Source organism: Pelophylax lessonae, assembly GCF_965119305.1.
Source record: "Pelophylax lessonae genome assembly, chromosome: 1".
In the NCBI taxonomy this organism is placed as follows: domain Eukaryota; kingdom Metazoa; phylum Chordata; class Amphibia; order Anura; family Ranidae; genus Pelophylax; species Pelophylax lessonae.
Genome location: NC_138768.1, coordinates 521017546 through 521034459, shown reverse-complemented (window position 1 = coordinate 521034459; position 16914 = coordinate 521017546). Strand labels below are relative to the sequence as shown.

At 44.2% G+C, this 16914-nt stretch overlaps 1 protein-coding gene across 1 annotated transcript in view; it reads left to right on the top strand.

The window, feature by feature from the left end:
* LOC309561058 (uncharacterized protein) overlaps positions 1–16914 on the top strand; it is a 97588-nt gene that overhangs the window by 45110 nt on the left and 35564 nt on the right. The window contains exons 4-5 of the mRNA XM_082264781.1: positions 9094–9267; positions 14434–14513. Coding sequence (XP_082120907.1) covers positions 9094–9267; positions 14434–14513 — 254 coding nt within the window. The remainder of the gene's footprint in view (positions 1–9093; positions 9268–14433; positions 14514–16914) is intronic.

The following is a 16914-nucleotide window of genomic DNA, read 5'->3' as shown; positions in this document are numbered from 1 at the left end:
TACATACAGTATACAATTCATTGAACCATAATATATCTTCAAAATAAAGTGCAAACAGTGTAGAATCTATCATAAAGTGTACCATGCCATAATGCAAAAACTGGAATTACTGTGAAAAATTAATGAAGATAAAAACACGTGAAAAGTCTTCATAAGTGATAATATGATCTCTTCATATATATAAAGTGCGACGTGCAGAAGTGCAAAACTTCAAATGATACATCAGTTCATCAATCAGGGTGGATGATCAAAAAGAAGTCCCTTCACCAGTGTACAAAACTGGCACCACTGTGCTCTCTTGCCTCTCACCTTAATATCACTTGTATAGAATGTATGATATCAATGTATCCTGGAACTGGCCATAAACTTTTCTTCCACTAGATGTCCTCACTCCGACTGCTGTCCTCGGAGGCATCACAGGTCACTTGTTACGATTTTATATGCAGAGGATACAAGGGTTAGACAAGGCTCATAGTGTAGTACAATGAAATTATTTATTAAAATTAAGCAAACAATCACATTAAAAATTAAAACGTCTGGCAATCACTCTCTGGCTTCCTACTCCCAGTGGTATAACGTCACTTCCGGCACCCTCTGTAAAAAAACCCTACGTATTACGTAACAATTACGTGACTTCTTCAGCTCTGCATGATTACATTAGGGTGAATTGTCCTAGGTCGGAATCACAGACCCCTTGTTTTCCGGATTAGACTGCCCTGATAACATATGAGCCATTCAGTCTGTCAGTTGGTTTGAAATGTGTGTGTATTGGGCCCATAGGCACTGTGTGTAGTGTGACAACGTTGTCTGCCTGTTTTTACTGAGGAGGATGTTATTGGTTTTATTTTCACCTTTTGTCACTGATTAGTAGGTTTTTCAATAAAGATATTTTTTGTATTAGATACCGTCGTCAGTTCTCCGCATACAACTACTTTTTCAGGGTGACTCCATCCCCCTCAGTTTGATTTTTCCTGTTCAGCTTACCTGTTGTGGAGGTACCCCGTTCTCACAGGACAAATCAGTGCTATTACTCCTTTCATTACCTCCCCCACAGTGTTCTCATGGGTTGGGGCCGAAGCGTTTTTATCATTTTTATGTTAGGTATACCAGAGACATCTACCGGCGACAATGACAATTCACAAGCCAATTTAACCACTTACCCACTGGCCACTTAAACCCCCTTCCTAACACGACCAATTTTCAGCTTTCAGTGCTCTCACATTTTGAATGACAATTACTCAGTCATGCAACACTGTACCCATATGAAATTTTTGCCCTTTTTTCACACAAACAGAGCTTTCTTTTGGTGGTATTTAATCATCATTGGGTTTTCTTATTTTTTGCACTATAAATGAAAAAAGACCAGTTTTAAAATTTTGCAAATTTAGTCATTTTTCCTTATAAATTTTGGCCAAAATTGCTACATATCTTTGGTAAAAATAACCCAAGTAAGTATATATTATTTGGTCTTTGTGAAGGTTATAGGGTCTTCAAGCTATGGTGCCAATCATTGAAAATTGATCACACCTGATGTACTGAGGGCCTATCTCATTTCTTGAGACCCTAACAAGCCAGTAAAGTACAAATGACCCCTTTTTGGAAAGCAGACAGTCCAAGGTATTTAGTAAAAGGCATGGTAAGTTTTTTGGAGTTGTAATTTTTTTTTTTTCTTTTTTCACAAAATGGTCATATTACCAAGTTATTTCCCAAACGCTGTATAGGCATACTTGCAACTACACCCCAAAATACATTCTGCTACTCCTCCTGAGTATGGCAATACCACATTTGTGGGACTTTTCCACAGCCTGACCACATACAGAGGTCCAACATCCAAGTAGCACCTCTAGGTGTTCTAGGAGCAAAAATTACACATATAATTTCCTAACAACCTATCAAACTTTTGAAGGCCCTGGAGCACCAGGACAATGGAAACCCCCACAAAATGACCCCATTTTGGAAAGTAAACACCCCAACACATAATCTAGGAGGCATAATGCATCTTTTGAACATGTCATTTATTTCCACTTTTTTTTTGGAAAATGTGGAAAGAAAATTGAAAATACATTTTTTTTTTACACAAAGTTGTCCATTTATACCATGTGTCTAACACATAGCATGTACATAGCAAAAATGACACCCAACAATGCATTCTGCTACTCCTCCTGGGTATGGCAATATCACGTGTGACACTTTTCCACAGCCTGGCCACATACAGAGGCCCAACATTCAGGGAGCACTGTCATTTCATAACTTCCCATTACAATTTTGTGAGGCACTGTAGGGCACTGATAAGCACTGTAGTGACACGGATGAGCACTGATGTTGGATGGAGGTGGCACGGATGAACACTGATGTGGCATGGATCTGGCACGGATCAGCACTGATGTGGCATGGATGAGCACTGATGTGGCACGGATGAGCACTGACATGGCATGGATGTGGCACAGGTGAGCACTGATGTGGCACAGATGAGCACTGGCGTGGCATGGGTGAGGCACAGATGAGCACTGATGTGGCATGGATGAGCACTGATGTGGCACGGATAAGCACTGACATGGCATGGATGTGACATGGATGAGCACTGATGTGATATGGATGAGCACTGATGTGGTATGGATAAGCACTGACATGGCATGGATGTGGCACGGATGAGCACTGATGTGGCACACATGAGCACTGACATGGCATGGGTGAGGCACGGATGAGCACTGACGTGGCATGGATGTGGCACGGATGAACACTGACGTGGCATGAATGTGGCACAGATGAGCACTGACGTGGCATGGATGTGGCACGGATGAGCACTGACGTGGCATAGGTGAGGCAGGGATGAGCACTGACGTGGCATGGGTGAGGCAGGGATGAGCACTGACGTGGCATGGATGTGGCACGGATGAGCACTGACGTGGCATGGATGTGGCACAGAAGAGCACTGACGTGGCATGGATGTGGCACGGAGGAGCACTGATGTGGCATGTATGAGCACTGACATGGCATGGATGTGGCACGGGTGAACACTGACGTGGCATGGATGAGCACTGACATGGCATGGATGAGGCACAGATGAGCACTGACATGGCATGGATGAGCACTGACGTGGCATGGATGTGGCACGGATGTGGCATGGATGAGCACTGATGTGGCATTGATGAGCACTGATGTGGCATGGATGAGCCACTGGTGAGCACTGAGGTGGTATGGGTGGGCACAGATGAGGCATCGATGTGGTATGGATGTGGCACAGATGAGCGATGTTGAGGCATGAAGGAGGCAGGGGATGAGTGCAGCTGCAGTCTCTCTCCTCTCCTTGTACACTGTACCAATCGCTGTGAACAGCATGCGAGGAGAGAACTGAACCAGACATGCGCCGGTTTGTTGACAAGTAATTGGACGGAGAGATCACATGGTAATGGGCATCTGTTATTGGCCCTTTACCACGGTGAGTGAAGCCCCGGGTCCAAGCACGGACAATTCCGTGTGCGCGCGGGAAGCATGATTCTGGGAGGATGTCATAGTACGCCCTCCCAGAATAAGCTGACCGCGCTGTAGCCGTCATTCGGCTATGGCCCAGTCGGCAAGTGGTTAAGCTTAGGGAAAAACCAGTTGAAAAACAATACAATTATTCTGAGCTAACTACAGCTCAGCCAAAAACTAAACTGACATAGCAGCCCCTGTTTAGGACAAGAGGGCTACATATATTTTAACGATTTACCTAGAATTTTGCTTTCAGTAAATGCTATGTGTGTTGCTAAAATAATTTGTCTAAAAGTTTTGCTGACACTGTGTGCAGTGACATTTGATCTCCATTGATGTGATCCCATGTGATCACAGGAAACAATCACTGTGTTCTTTAATGACAGTATATATATATAACACATATACAGCATTCTCACAATATATTACCATAGCCAAGGAAAAAATGCTGATCACTGAAATATAAAAAAAAAAAAAGTAGTGATATGTATATATATATATTTTTAAATCCTTTAATTTCCTATTACAGGAAGATTTTTTTTTTTTGTATAAATTGTGAAATCAAAACTGTGAAAATCTCTGGCTGTATCAAGCAGCATATCTGTTAACTGTCTGTCCTGGACAGTTGCTTATTTATTCAGCTTTGAAAGAAAATGAAATGTATACTACTTTTTACAGCAGTAGTGGCTTACATAATTTCATGTATACTTTGTGAAAAGAACAATCCACACTTTGTAACTGGTATACGGTATAAATGACTCTTCACATTGCAATGCCTAACACCCGTTGCCAGTAGTATTTTTTTTTTTTATTAATTAAACTACTAAATACAGTATAGACTGCCGCTGTCCTGAAAGTGTATGTAGGTCACAGCAGTATGGGGTATTAAATAACCAGTGACCTCGTTTCTAGGGTTTACTAAGATAGAAAAAAAATTCAGCTTAACGAAAATGCATTATACTGTTTTGAAATACTAGTTTTGAGTACTTAATATAGCCATTACTTTTTTTTTTTCATTATATTCATTGCAGTGGGCAACTACTATGCAATCCAGAACCTATGTTTCACTTCCCACCCGCCTACTGCATCCTGTTTATTGACAGTACAGCACAGGGAAGTTTAAACCACGAGAAGTTCCCATTGCAAAAGGCCTTTTGCACACTGCCACCTATTAAATACAAGTTTTTAGTCATTCAGGCATTTTTTTTTTTTTTTAAACTGATCTAAATGCAACCTATTGTTTTTAATGTGCCCATACATACAGACATGTAAACATGCGCTGCGTATAGATGAGTATAAAAAAAATACAGAAACTTGAGCTTCTGGTATATACACAAATCCGCGCATATAATGTTAATTTGAAGAGGGAAAAATTCCTTTCCAGTGGCTAGAATTTATTCTACTCGCGTGCAAATGCTTACAAAATAAACACAGGAAATCTTGACCAGGAATACTGATGTTTAAACATCTGTACCTTGTGCAAGTACCCTCTTTGTTTAGACCTACGTAGTTATGGTGGTTATGGTGGGATGTGGCGTCCTAACATACAGGACCTAAAATTTCAATTTGGGCACTTGTACCTGCCTGGTAGTGGTATTGTGTTACTATAAAGAGGTGATATTTTTTCTGAAAATGAACTAGGGCTGTGTTACATTGACATTTATACACCAAAACAAATATTTAAGGGAATTCATATTTTATTAATAGCTTTCAATCAAGCTATGTATGGAAAAATCTGACATGAAATAACAGCAGATAAAGGTTAATGGGGCCCTGTCATCGGGTCATTCTTTTCAACAACAATATTCCATTAGATTATAGTTAAGTATGTGCGTATGTTATTTACCTGTAAAAGAGTACTTTTTGTAGACATCCAAAAGCCTTAAAACTGCTGCTGGGTACCACCATTTTGGGTGTAATGTCAGCAGCAACCGAAAATTTCAAAACTGCCACTCAAGTGACATTCTATAGCAGTGGTCTCCAAACTGCGGCCTTGGGGCCGCATGTGGCCCTTTGCTTACTTTTATCCGACCCTTGGGGCACTGTTTAATTCACTGGCACCAACAATGGGCCACAGTTCCTTTCACTGACACCAATGGCCCTTTGCTTGCTTCTATCCGGCCCTTGGGGCACTATTTAATTCACTGGCACCAACAATGGGCCACGGTTCCTTTCACTGACACCAACTATGGGGCACAATTCCTCTCACAGATACCAACTATGGGGCACAGTTCCTCTCACAGACACCAAATATGTGGCACAATTCTTCCCAATGACACCAACTATGGGGAACAGTTCCTGTCACAGAAACAAACTATGGGGCACATTACCTCCCAATGACACCAATTATGGGGCGCTGTTCTTATCAGTGACACCAACTATGGGGCGCAGTTCCTCTCACTGACACCAACGATGGGGCGCAGTTCCTCTCACTGACACCAACGATGGGGCGCAGTTCCTCTCACTGACACCAACAATGGGACGCAGTTCCTCTCACTGACACCAACGATGTGGCGCAGTTCCTCTCACTGACACCAACGATGGGGCGCAGTTCCTCTCACTGACACCAACGATGGGGCGCAGTTCCTCTCACTGACACCAACAATGGGGCGCAGTTCCTCTCATTGACACCAACGATGGGGCGCAGCTCTTCACTCTGACACCAACGATGGGGTATAATTGCTCCTAATGACACCAACGATGGGGCATTGTTCATTTCCACTGATGCCGGGGCATTTTCTACTCCTGCTGGCCACAACAGTCCAGCCCCCCTAAAGTCTGAAGGAAAGGAAGCTGGCCATTTGTTTAGAAAGTTTGGAGACCCTGTTCTATAGTATTCTTCTTTGCTCCTCCTCTTGCAGCTACATATAAGGTTACATAAGGCAGAAAGGGGAGGGCAGAGGAGATAGGTTAGCACAGAGCCTACTTACCCCCTTGTAGGGGAATAGAAGACTATAACATACAAGGAGGAAGGGGCTGTGCTAGGATATTGGCCCTCCCGGAGTAGTCAAATTTTCTAGCACATTCATAGGCATGGTGCAAGTGAATAAGAAATAATTCTTGGAAAGCTGCAAGTAAGCCTATAAAACACCTGATTGTTCTGTGCTTTTACCTGTAATTTTAGGTTGGTGACTGGGTCCTCTTGGGGCTTGCTTTAATTATAGAGATCTCGGGGTGGAAAGTTCTGGTCGATCTCATAAGTGTGGATTGTTTGCCGATGACTTATTGCTGTTTGTCACGGATCCCATCACCACCTTGCCCAACCTGTTTGAGCTGTTATCGCGATTTGAGGGGGTATCTGGCCTCAAGGTCAATCAACTCAAGCCGGAAGCTTTGAATATTAACCTGGAGGCTGCGACGGTGGAAGCATTGCAGGCTTCTTTTCCCTTTCAGTGGTGTCCGCGGGCGCTTCCATACTTGGGGGATTCGGCTGACTCCCGACGTCACCTCATTGTTCAGGGCGAATTATACGCCCCTATTTGACGCTCTGTCTCAAGACCTGAAACACTGGCAGACACACGACCTCTCCTGGATGGGCAGGATAGTTGCCGTTAAAATGACGATCCTTCCAAAGGTCCTATATCTTTTTAGGACTCTCCCGATCCCATTGCCAATGTCGTTTTTGCAACAGCTTCAGGCCCTTGTCTATAAATTTATTTGGCATAAAGGGGGAAGCAGGCTGGCCCGCTCCACTATGTACAGATCTAAATGGAAGGGGGGATTGGGAGTTCCCCACTTCATGCGTTACTACCGGGCGGCCCAGTTGACACAGCTATACCAGATTTTCATCACCGTTAATAGGCCACATTGGGTGGAGCTGAAGGAGCAGGCCTGTAAGCCTGTGCCTCGGGATCTTCTGCTGTGGTTGCCTGCCAGGGAAAGGAGGGCTGTGCTGTGCCCTGCTCTGTCCCATTCCTTGAAGCTTTGGGACGTGGCATGTCGGCTATACCCTCTTCGGTCCCCCCATGTGCCGGTGGCTCCCATCTTTCATAATCCCCACTTTCCCCCGGGGCTTCAGGCCTCTCAATTTCAATGGTGGATAGATAAGGGACTTTATTGAATAGATCACAAAGGGGTTCGACCTCCTACTTATTTCAGAGAGACACTGAAGATGCCCCCTGGAGAGTCCTATCGCCTCCTCCAGATTACCCATTTTCTTAGAACCCTTAAGGACGACCATACCGACATTACGACTAGAACTCTGTACGAGAACAGGTGCATGGGGCGGCCTGGGACGGGAGGAGGAATCTCGGAACTGTACCGGTTATTTGCCGATACGACTGCTAGGCCTTCCTATTAGCTAGCTTGGGAGACTGACCTGGGGGAAACTATTGACGAGGAGGACTGGGACCGGTGGTCGACTATGGTGCACAGGGGGATACTCAACACTACTCTGGTGGAGGAAAACTATAAGGTGCTATCTTGGTGGTACTTGGTGCCAACGAGGTTGGCCAAATTATTTCCAGGTGCCTCCCCCCTGTGTTTTCGACAATGTGGGCAGCACGGGGATATGCACCATGTGTGGTGGAGTTGTCCGAAGGTTCGGCGATTTTGGATTCGGGTGATTAACCTGATCCACTCGGTGACGGGCCAGAGGATCGATAGAAATGCCAAGATGGTGTTGTTCTCGGACTTGTCGGTTGAGATCCCCAGAAATACCCGTTCCCTTATATTCTTTATTCTTCTGGCAGCAAAAATTACTGTGGAAAACGCCCGCACTGAATATAGTGCATGTGAAAACCAAAATGTCGTGGATTATGCATAACAAGAAGTTGGCCAGTATCCGTTTGGATAGGCAGCATAGATTTGACCGAGTGTGGAGCCCCTGGGTAGAGTATTTGCAGGCTCCGTAGTTGCGGCTGGGTGGATTGGGGTCTGGTGCGGGGGGACATGGGACGGGTGACTGTTTGCCTTTGTCTTCTATCTGCTTTTCTCCTGGCCTCCTTTCTTTTCTGGTTCTTTCCTTCTCTCTTCTGTTTTCCCAATTTCTCGCATGTTTTTTTTTCCTCTCTCTGCCCATTGCGATGTGGGCTGTTCTTTTTTTTTTTTCATTTTTCTTTGTTGGTCTTCTGCTTTTCCGTTTATTAACTCTTTTGGGGGTCTGGCTGCTGGATGGGCATTCTTGGCTCAGGCTCCGGAACTCTGGTTTGGGTTTCCTGCTATGGGCCTGGGATGCTTTATATTATTTGACCGTTGGTGGTAGCTTGTTGGTTTCCTCTTCTGCGCTGGGAGGCTGGGGGGGGCTTCACCCTTTCGTGGACACAGTTTGTGCTTATTGGGGGTGTCTGGGGGGGGGGGGAGCCCTCTGCTGGCTGATATCTTATTGGAGCTTGGTGAGTCCTCTGGACTCTTGATGTATCTCCTATTGAGGGGACCACAACTGTTGAGATTTAATGTATTTTGCTGTTTATTTTTTTATCACTGACTGCTTAGTTGCTAATACTGGATGTTTTGTTATGTATTGTCCGGGTACAGAGTGCCTTTTCGCAGGCTACCCCCTTTCTTTTGCCTATGTTTTCTACATTTTCTATTTTATGTTGTACTACTGCAATGTGTTATTTAAAATCAATAAAAAACTATTGAATACTAATTATAGAGATCTCTAACTCTGTATTATAGTCATGTCCTGCCACAGAAGAGCTGATAAAGGCAAGCAAGCCCTGCGAGACTTCAGAAAGTACTGCTGACATAACTACAGAGTCCTCACTACCAGCGACAGAAATTCTGGGGACAGATGCAGCTGGGAACCAAGAAAACCAAGAAAAGCAAGAAGCAGATGTGATAAATTCTAAGGTATAGCTGCAAGCTTACACTGTGGTGGCTGACTTCTGTGTCTATCGTCAAGTTTAGAATTTCAGATAGCAGTAGTATTTGAGATAGTTCTGTTGTTTTCATGTCCATATGTGTCTTTAGGCCTGGTTCACACTTTTGTAACTCTGCAAGCCACGTTTTGCATGGGCACAACAACAAATTCATTTAAATTGGCTGCTTTGCCTCCAGAAAATGCAGGGAAAAGGTCCCTGCACCTCTTCTGAAAACATGCCCCGCATGGAAACTGCAAGTGCAGTGTGTTTTCCAGTGCAGGGAAACAGCGCTGCGTTTTTCCAGTGCGTTGGGGTACCATTAGGAATAACGGTACCCCCATGTATCTCCTGATCGGCAGCGCGTTTTTCTGTGTGGGTGGTTGCGGCTGCAGGAACAGGTGAAAACCTGCTGCGACAACCACCAACACACATGTGAACCTGCCCTTAATGAAACAAGCAATCTGTTATTCCAAATACCTTCCTCCAGTATTATAGTGATATGTTAACACATAACCTTTGAATAACATGGCAGTCTACTCCATTTGCAGACAGTTTATTCAGATGAAGACTTCTGAGTGAGTGTTTGTTTCACGGCCAATATAATTAAAAATCATAGCCTCTTTTGCATTTAAAGTTTTACTAAACCCACAACAGTAAAATCATTCTGTATATGCAGTAAAGCATGCTTATTATACTCACTGTGGAACCTAAGGGGATAATCCTCTGCATTGTGCAAAAAGGATGTTTGACCCTGTCTTCTCTGATCCTCTCTTTGTTCCACAGTCCCCAAACCATCTCCTGATAGAACAGAGCCTTAGGGGCATTCTGCACATGCTCAGTTTAGTGTGTATTGTTATAGATTTTTTTTTTTTTGGAGATTGCATGTGATTAGCAGAGGGCCAATTAGCACTGTCCAGACAGAGGGTCAGGAGTCCTGCAGGCTCATAGGATATTCAGAGGAGAATGAAAACTCCTCCTACAAGCTTTACCAAGACACTAATAGAAGTCACAAGACTGCTCTAACTGCTGATGAGAAAAGGTATTTAGCAGTTTATACTTACTAAAACTATTGCATTTTCATGTTCTGTTTACTGTGGGAGACCAGATATAGTGAATGCAGTGTTCTGGGTTTTAGTAACACTTCAAACTTTTTTTGGTACAGTAATATTATCTAAACAATATTGTCAAGACTGCTGCAATTTATACTCCTTTTATCCCCAGCCTATATCTTGCGCCAGTAAAAATCCAACATATTTTCTGCAGCATAAGTAGAAACCCATAATACTGTTTGCTTATTGTGCTGCATTGTATGAAATTTTCTTGGCCCGTGTGCTCTTGCTCAACTACCACTAGTCTCCAATATTTCTAATACTAGCAGCACTAGGCAATGACCCACCACTTCTTCCCTAAATACCAACCTGTGCCCACAACTTAGGCAACATTAATACACAACTATCATCTATTTCTCCTAATGCTGTGTTTCAAGCCTTTTCTCCTCCCCACACTCTTGGGATAACATAATTATTCACAGTACAAAGCTGTGCACAGGATCTCCCAATATACACTTTAATATAACCCAGTGGAAATCCACACTAGACAAAAAAAATGATTGTATAAAAAGTTTAGAGACAGCTACTGGCACAGGTCAACAGATACCAACCTAATCAATAGAATACAAAGTGCAGCACTTATCATATTTAAGTGAAAAACAAATGCAAAATAATACAAAGAATAAGTGGTTACAGATGGTGATAAAAAAAAAAAGTCCTCAAAACAACCCATACAAAAGTGATGATGTGCTTGTAAGAGTTAACATATGGATGAAAAGCCCACAATTGTGAACACAAAACACACATGTGCCCACAAAATAGAAGGTGATGCTTCCCAGAATGACTCTAAGAGAGAACAGGCTCCCCAAATGTCCAGTAAAAGTGAAGGTAAAAAGTGGCTACTTACCAAAATTTGTTGGCTTTCAAATGAATGAAAAGCCAGAAAAGGCTTTAGGCCCTCGTTCTCATTGAAACGATTTGTCATGTGATTTGAATGTCAAATTGCATGACAAATCGCAGCCTATTTCTGGAAATGGCACCATTTCAAATGGTGCAACGCCGTCTTTGTGTCGCCGCACCGATTTGCAAAAGTAGTTCCTGCACTACTTTTGCCAATTTTGGGTGCGACGTCAATAGACATCTGTGCATGAAGCCGCACAGATGTCTTTCAAGTCGCAGCTCTGAAATCGTACGATTTCAGATGAAGTTGCACAATTTCAAAGTTGTTTTCAGTGTGAATGAGGGCTTAGGGATCAACCCCAAACGAATCCACATTGATTGGAACAGCCTCAGACACCCTTGGCTCCTCTACTCCGCTCACAATATAGGGGGGCATATATAACATAGAAACTCATAGTGTAGTATGTAATGGTGAGAGTTTATTTGAAAACAAACCCTAGTGCACTTACATTTTTGAAGATAAAAACATGCATTTCTGTTATGTAAAAGCTGCAGCTTGAGGAAAACTCATGACGCAGTCCTTCCGGCCGGTGGCAGCTGTATGTGGTGACACTTTCCATGGCTACACTTTCTGACAGGCTGTAACTTTCAGAAATAGCTGTTGGTGCTGTTATTCAGCTGTAATAAATCACCCTCAGAAATGGGGTCTGGCTGTAGTAAGTTCCTATAGAGCAGGGGTCTTCAAACTATGGCCCTCCAGTTGTTCAGGAACTACAATTCCCATCATGCCTAGTCATGTCTGTGAATGTCAGACTTTTACAATGCCTCATGGGATGTGTAGTCCTGCAACAGCTGGAGGGCTGTAGTTTGATGATCCCTGCTATAGAGGCTGGTCAGCCTAAAGCTCAGACACTTTTTCCAGCTGATGAGAAGGGGAAAACCGTTAGTTGGCAAAGGTAATGTTGTTCTGAAAGCGGCTTTATTTTATGACAGTCTTTGAGTGTCTTTTGACAGTCTTTGAGACAGTCTTTTTCCAAGTCTAGGCAGCAGTTGGGATGCACATGCAACCTTAGGGTGGCCATACATTATACAATTTTGCATGTTCAATTTTCCTTTAGATTTACCAAAACCATATAATATGAAATCAAACCTAAACACTTTCAGTTTGTTTGCAATCAGGCAGGCCTTGCACTACATAGTTGAAGGCAGAGGCGGCTGGTGCTCCATGGGCCGGTGGGGGGGCAGCAGACAGACCACACCAGCCCGCACACCATACCCCCCCCAGACCACACCAGCCCGCACACCTTACCCCCCCCTCCCCCCGGTCGCCGGCTTACTCACCCTGACATGTGGAGGGCAGGCACCGGTGGCGGCTTCCCCCTCAGTCTCCTCCGTGGGTCGGGCTTCCCCTACGTCTCCTCCCTCCTCCTTGGCCAATAGCATGGCTTCTCCTTTCGGCCAATCAGGAAATGGGTCTCAGGACCCGCTTCCTGATTGGCCGGGAGGAGAATCCATGTGACAATAGCGAGTATTCATTCGCTATTGTCACACAACTGGGTGGGCCCAGGGCGCAGTGCTGTGCGCCCCCAGTCCACCCTTTTTTTTTAAGCCTATTAAAGCCTCTGGCTCTAATCACGTGCTTAAAAAAAAAAAAACCCTATTGGAATCCATGCGTCCGGCACCCTGCATGTAGATTAGGGGGCCTAACTCATGGATAGGGGGGGCGGCGCCCCTGTGCCCCAATGGACGGGCCGCCACTGGTTGAAGGCAAATCTAAAGGAACAAAAATTGTAAAATGTATGACCAACTTTAGGGCTGCTTCACATGGAGCCGCTCAGTTCTGTTCAGCTGGCAAATGGGAGTTGAATGGGGCAGATGTCTGTTTTTTTATATCCGTGCTCATTCAGTTTGTGTCTAGCAGATCTGTATTAGTTCTATGGGCAGCCTGATAAACAGTAAATGGGCATGAATCCACTTACATCAGACTACCTCTGATCCTTTAATGTTTAGTTTCTGGAAAAATGTACAGTCCTTTTTCTATTTTTTCTTTTTTCTGGAGCTTGATAGACTCAGAGGTAAGTGGATGTAAACAGGCACAAGTCTCTTTACATCAGAATGCCCATAGAGCTACATTAAGCTGAAGGGCCCTTCTGCTGTGACAAGAGAAAATACAAATAAATCAAATTATCCAAGAGAGCTAAAACTGCAGCAATACAAATATTCAAGAGTTTATATATAGATCTTACAAAAATATTCCATCAGTCTGGTATGGTCATTGAGCACTTTCCAAAGTGGAATCCTAAAAAATGCCATTGCATTTGTGAGTGCATCGGAGAAAGTCAGTGCTGTCACCACTTGCAATGTTAACAGTCCATTGTTGATCCGTTTCAGAAAGAGCCAGTCATTGTTATTTATTATTGATTAAAATACTTTTTATATTGATCTGTGGACTCCTTAAAGTGTTACTAAACCCAGGAGCCTGCATTCACTATATCTGGTCTCCCACTGCACACTGAACATGGAAATGCAATCATTTTGGTAAATATAAACTGCTAAATACCTTTTCTCTTTAGCAGTTAGAGCAGTCTTGTGACTTTTATCAGTGTCTGGTTAAAGCTTGTAGGACTAGTTTTCACTCTCCTCTGACTGACCTGTGAGGCTGCAGGATCCCTGACCCTCTGTCTGGGCAGTGCTGTTTGACCCTGTGCTGATCACATGCACCTTTTTAAGAAAAAAACTCTCTAGTAATACACACCAAACTGAGCATGTACAGTGTGACTCCAAAGGCTCTGTACTATCAGAAGATGGATTGGGGACAGTTGAAGAAGGGGAGGATCAGAGAAGACAGGATCAAACAGCCTTTTTACACAACGCAAATGATTAACCCCTACCACAGTGAGTATTGCTTTACTGCATATACAGACTGATTTTTACTGTTGTTGGTTTAGTAGCACTTTTAGCTCATAACAGGTTCTTTATATTAGCCTAATTTAATAAATGGCACCTATTTGCTCTGACAAAATACAGGCAAGAAACGTTGGTTAAGAATTAAGTCACTGAGCAGTTTACACTCATCATAGGTCCAGTGGGACATGCTTGTTTGTAGGCACAGGCTAATTGTCTTCTAGAACCTACCTATTCTATAACAAATAAAACATCTATAAAAGGGATTACTGTATTATTATTTTTTTTATTTCTCTGTAAAGGAGACTATTACAATGAAGACCTGTGTAGTATATGGCTGCAGTAACGCCCTATTCAAAGGATGCAATAAGCAGTTTTTCAGGTAATTGATGTAGGTTTATAACAATCCAAAGTCAGGGAAAACAACCTGTCAATGTCTTCTGGTTCTAATTAAAGGAAACCTGTACAGAGAGAACTACAGGGGCTGCCATTGCTGATCTTCTTACTTGGCTTTCTCTAGATTCATGAATAATTTATTCTGATCAGAAAGTTGAAGTTAAAGCAGGCCTATACCTAAAGAGGACCTTCGCCAAAAAATAAAAGTTAGCATCATTTTCATTCCCTCTGCAGCCTGTTACACAACCGAAGGTCTTTTTCATTTATTTTGGGGATGCGCATGCCTTTTTTTTTTTTTTTGGTAGGGTTTGCTCTCGCTTCCTCTTTCCTCACTTAGGCGAGGATGCTGTAGCCTTCAGCCCACTCACCTCACCTGCAGCCTCGTGGGGTACCTGTCACATATCCCAGGAGGCTTCAGGCCAGTCACCCTGCAGCCGCCTGCTTCTCGGCCTTTTGGCTAAGATCAAGTGTAGTATCTGTTCTTATCAGTTGGTATGGAACCTGATGGTTAGTATCGGTGGGGGCCGAAATGAACCGGGGCGCTCTGGGCGAAACTGGAGGACCGGGAAGTAAGCCACACCAGAGAAAGCCAGATGGTGCCATTGCCTTCCTGATTTGAATGGGTCCGCCCCTACCAGTTTGAAGGGAGCGAGAAAACTGGGTTGTACCATGACCAGTTAGTACTGCTCCTGGATGTGATTGGTATGGAACGGCGGACGGTGGTGGGGGAGCCTTTCCTCCTGGGTTGAATCTGGCCTTGCAAAAGGCTTGTCCCCAGTTGAAGGTAGGTTCTCCCTAAGCTGTCTAAAGTTCTTATGCCTCCTGGCAGGATAGGGCTACACTCGGTCTGGCCTTTGGGCCGAGATAGAAAAAGCCCGTAGTGTATGTGCCCCTGGGGTGGCAGCCCAGGGGTGCCTTAACTCTCACTGGTGAGGGGCAGCTCGCCTTGAGTTTTTCGGCACCATGGTCACTGCACCTACACACTTTTTCAGCACCTGCCTCTTGGGCAAGGCCTTTTGGCTTCGACCAGAGGAATCTCTATTCTGGCCGGAAGGCCTGCCTTTGTATTTTACACAAGTGCACTAATTCACCTCTCCAGTTCCCCTTCCCCACCATTTTCGTTTGTGTGTGCTTTTTCTTTGTAGTGTTTGTCACTTTACTATCACCTTTTTTCCTGCATGATGAGTATGGTGTGGGTCTCTGGGCCTACCTTGAAAGTCTTGGGAGGGGGTGGACATGGCCTTCTGGCTTAGTTCGCCCTCTCTAATGGGGTCTCCCTTCGGGGGAGCCCCACCCAGTACTTGGGGTGGGCTGTTTCGGCAGTCCCCCTGGAGAACGGGGTTTACCAGGTCTCGGCCAGGCAAACCATAGGAAGTACCTCAGTCCCTGTCAGGAGTCTTGCGCCCCGGGGGATCAAGGTATAGGTCCAACCTCTTCAGAGGGCAGACCATTTTCGCACACCCTGTGCAGTTTTTGTGTTTCTTCACGTTTGCGTGTGTGCACTTTTTTATGCACCGGGTGTTAAGTCTTTTGAGTGTGTTTCACACGCTAGGGGCTTTAAAAAACCCTGCAGCCGCCTGGGACCTTATACATACTCACTGCTGCTTCAGCAAGAGAGCAAGATAATGGCACAGGGCAAAAAAAAAAAGCTGCAAAGTTTTTGGGTGCTAGGAAGACAGCACGGGACTTCTCGGGCTGGTATGTACTGTATGTGTTTGTTTAAAAGTCAGTAGCTACAGTACTTGTAGCTGCTGAGTTTTTTCTTTGGTTGCCAGGTGAAGATCCTCTTTAAAATCTAATGTTTAGGTCTCTAATTAGGATTTATTAATATAATTTAATATGGTAAAGCAATTTGTAAAAATATGTACCTTTTAGCACATATTCCCCCATTATAAATAGTAGAGCCCTTTTTCACAGGTAACAGTGCTTAGGCAACCTCTGTTCTTCTAGCCTTACAAGAATTTATCAGGAGTGTAATAGGCATACATCACCCATTACTGCTTCCGATTACTGAATTACAGGTGCAGGGCCTAGGACATAGGGATGTGCCAGGTGGACCTGGGCACACCCTAATCACTATGTGCGGTGCTGATTCCCCCTCCTGGGCAGGCTTCCCCTTGTGTTGCGCCTCCCCAGCAGTGCTGCTGGCTTCCCTCCTCTCTTCTCCCTCTGGCTGCTGCAGGGGATGTTTCAGAATGGAGAACAGGGGAAGGGGCTAGTAAATGTCTTTTACCAGCCCCTACCTTTTCTAAGTAAACACACTCACTCATTGTGTTCATTCATAACCAAAGCATAGCAAACTGTGTTTACTATGTTTCAGTTTGTGAATGAGCAGGAAGCCATTGAGCACAGAGCACTTCCCATTCATTCACTCTCTAGTGAAACTG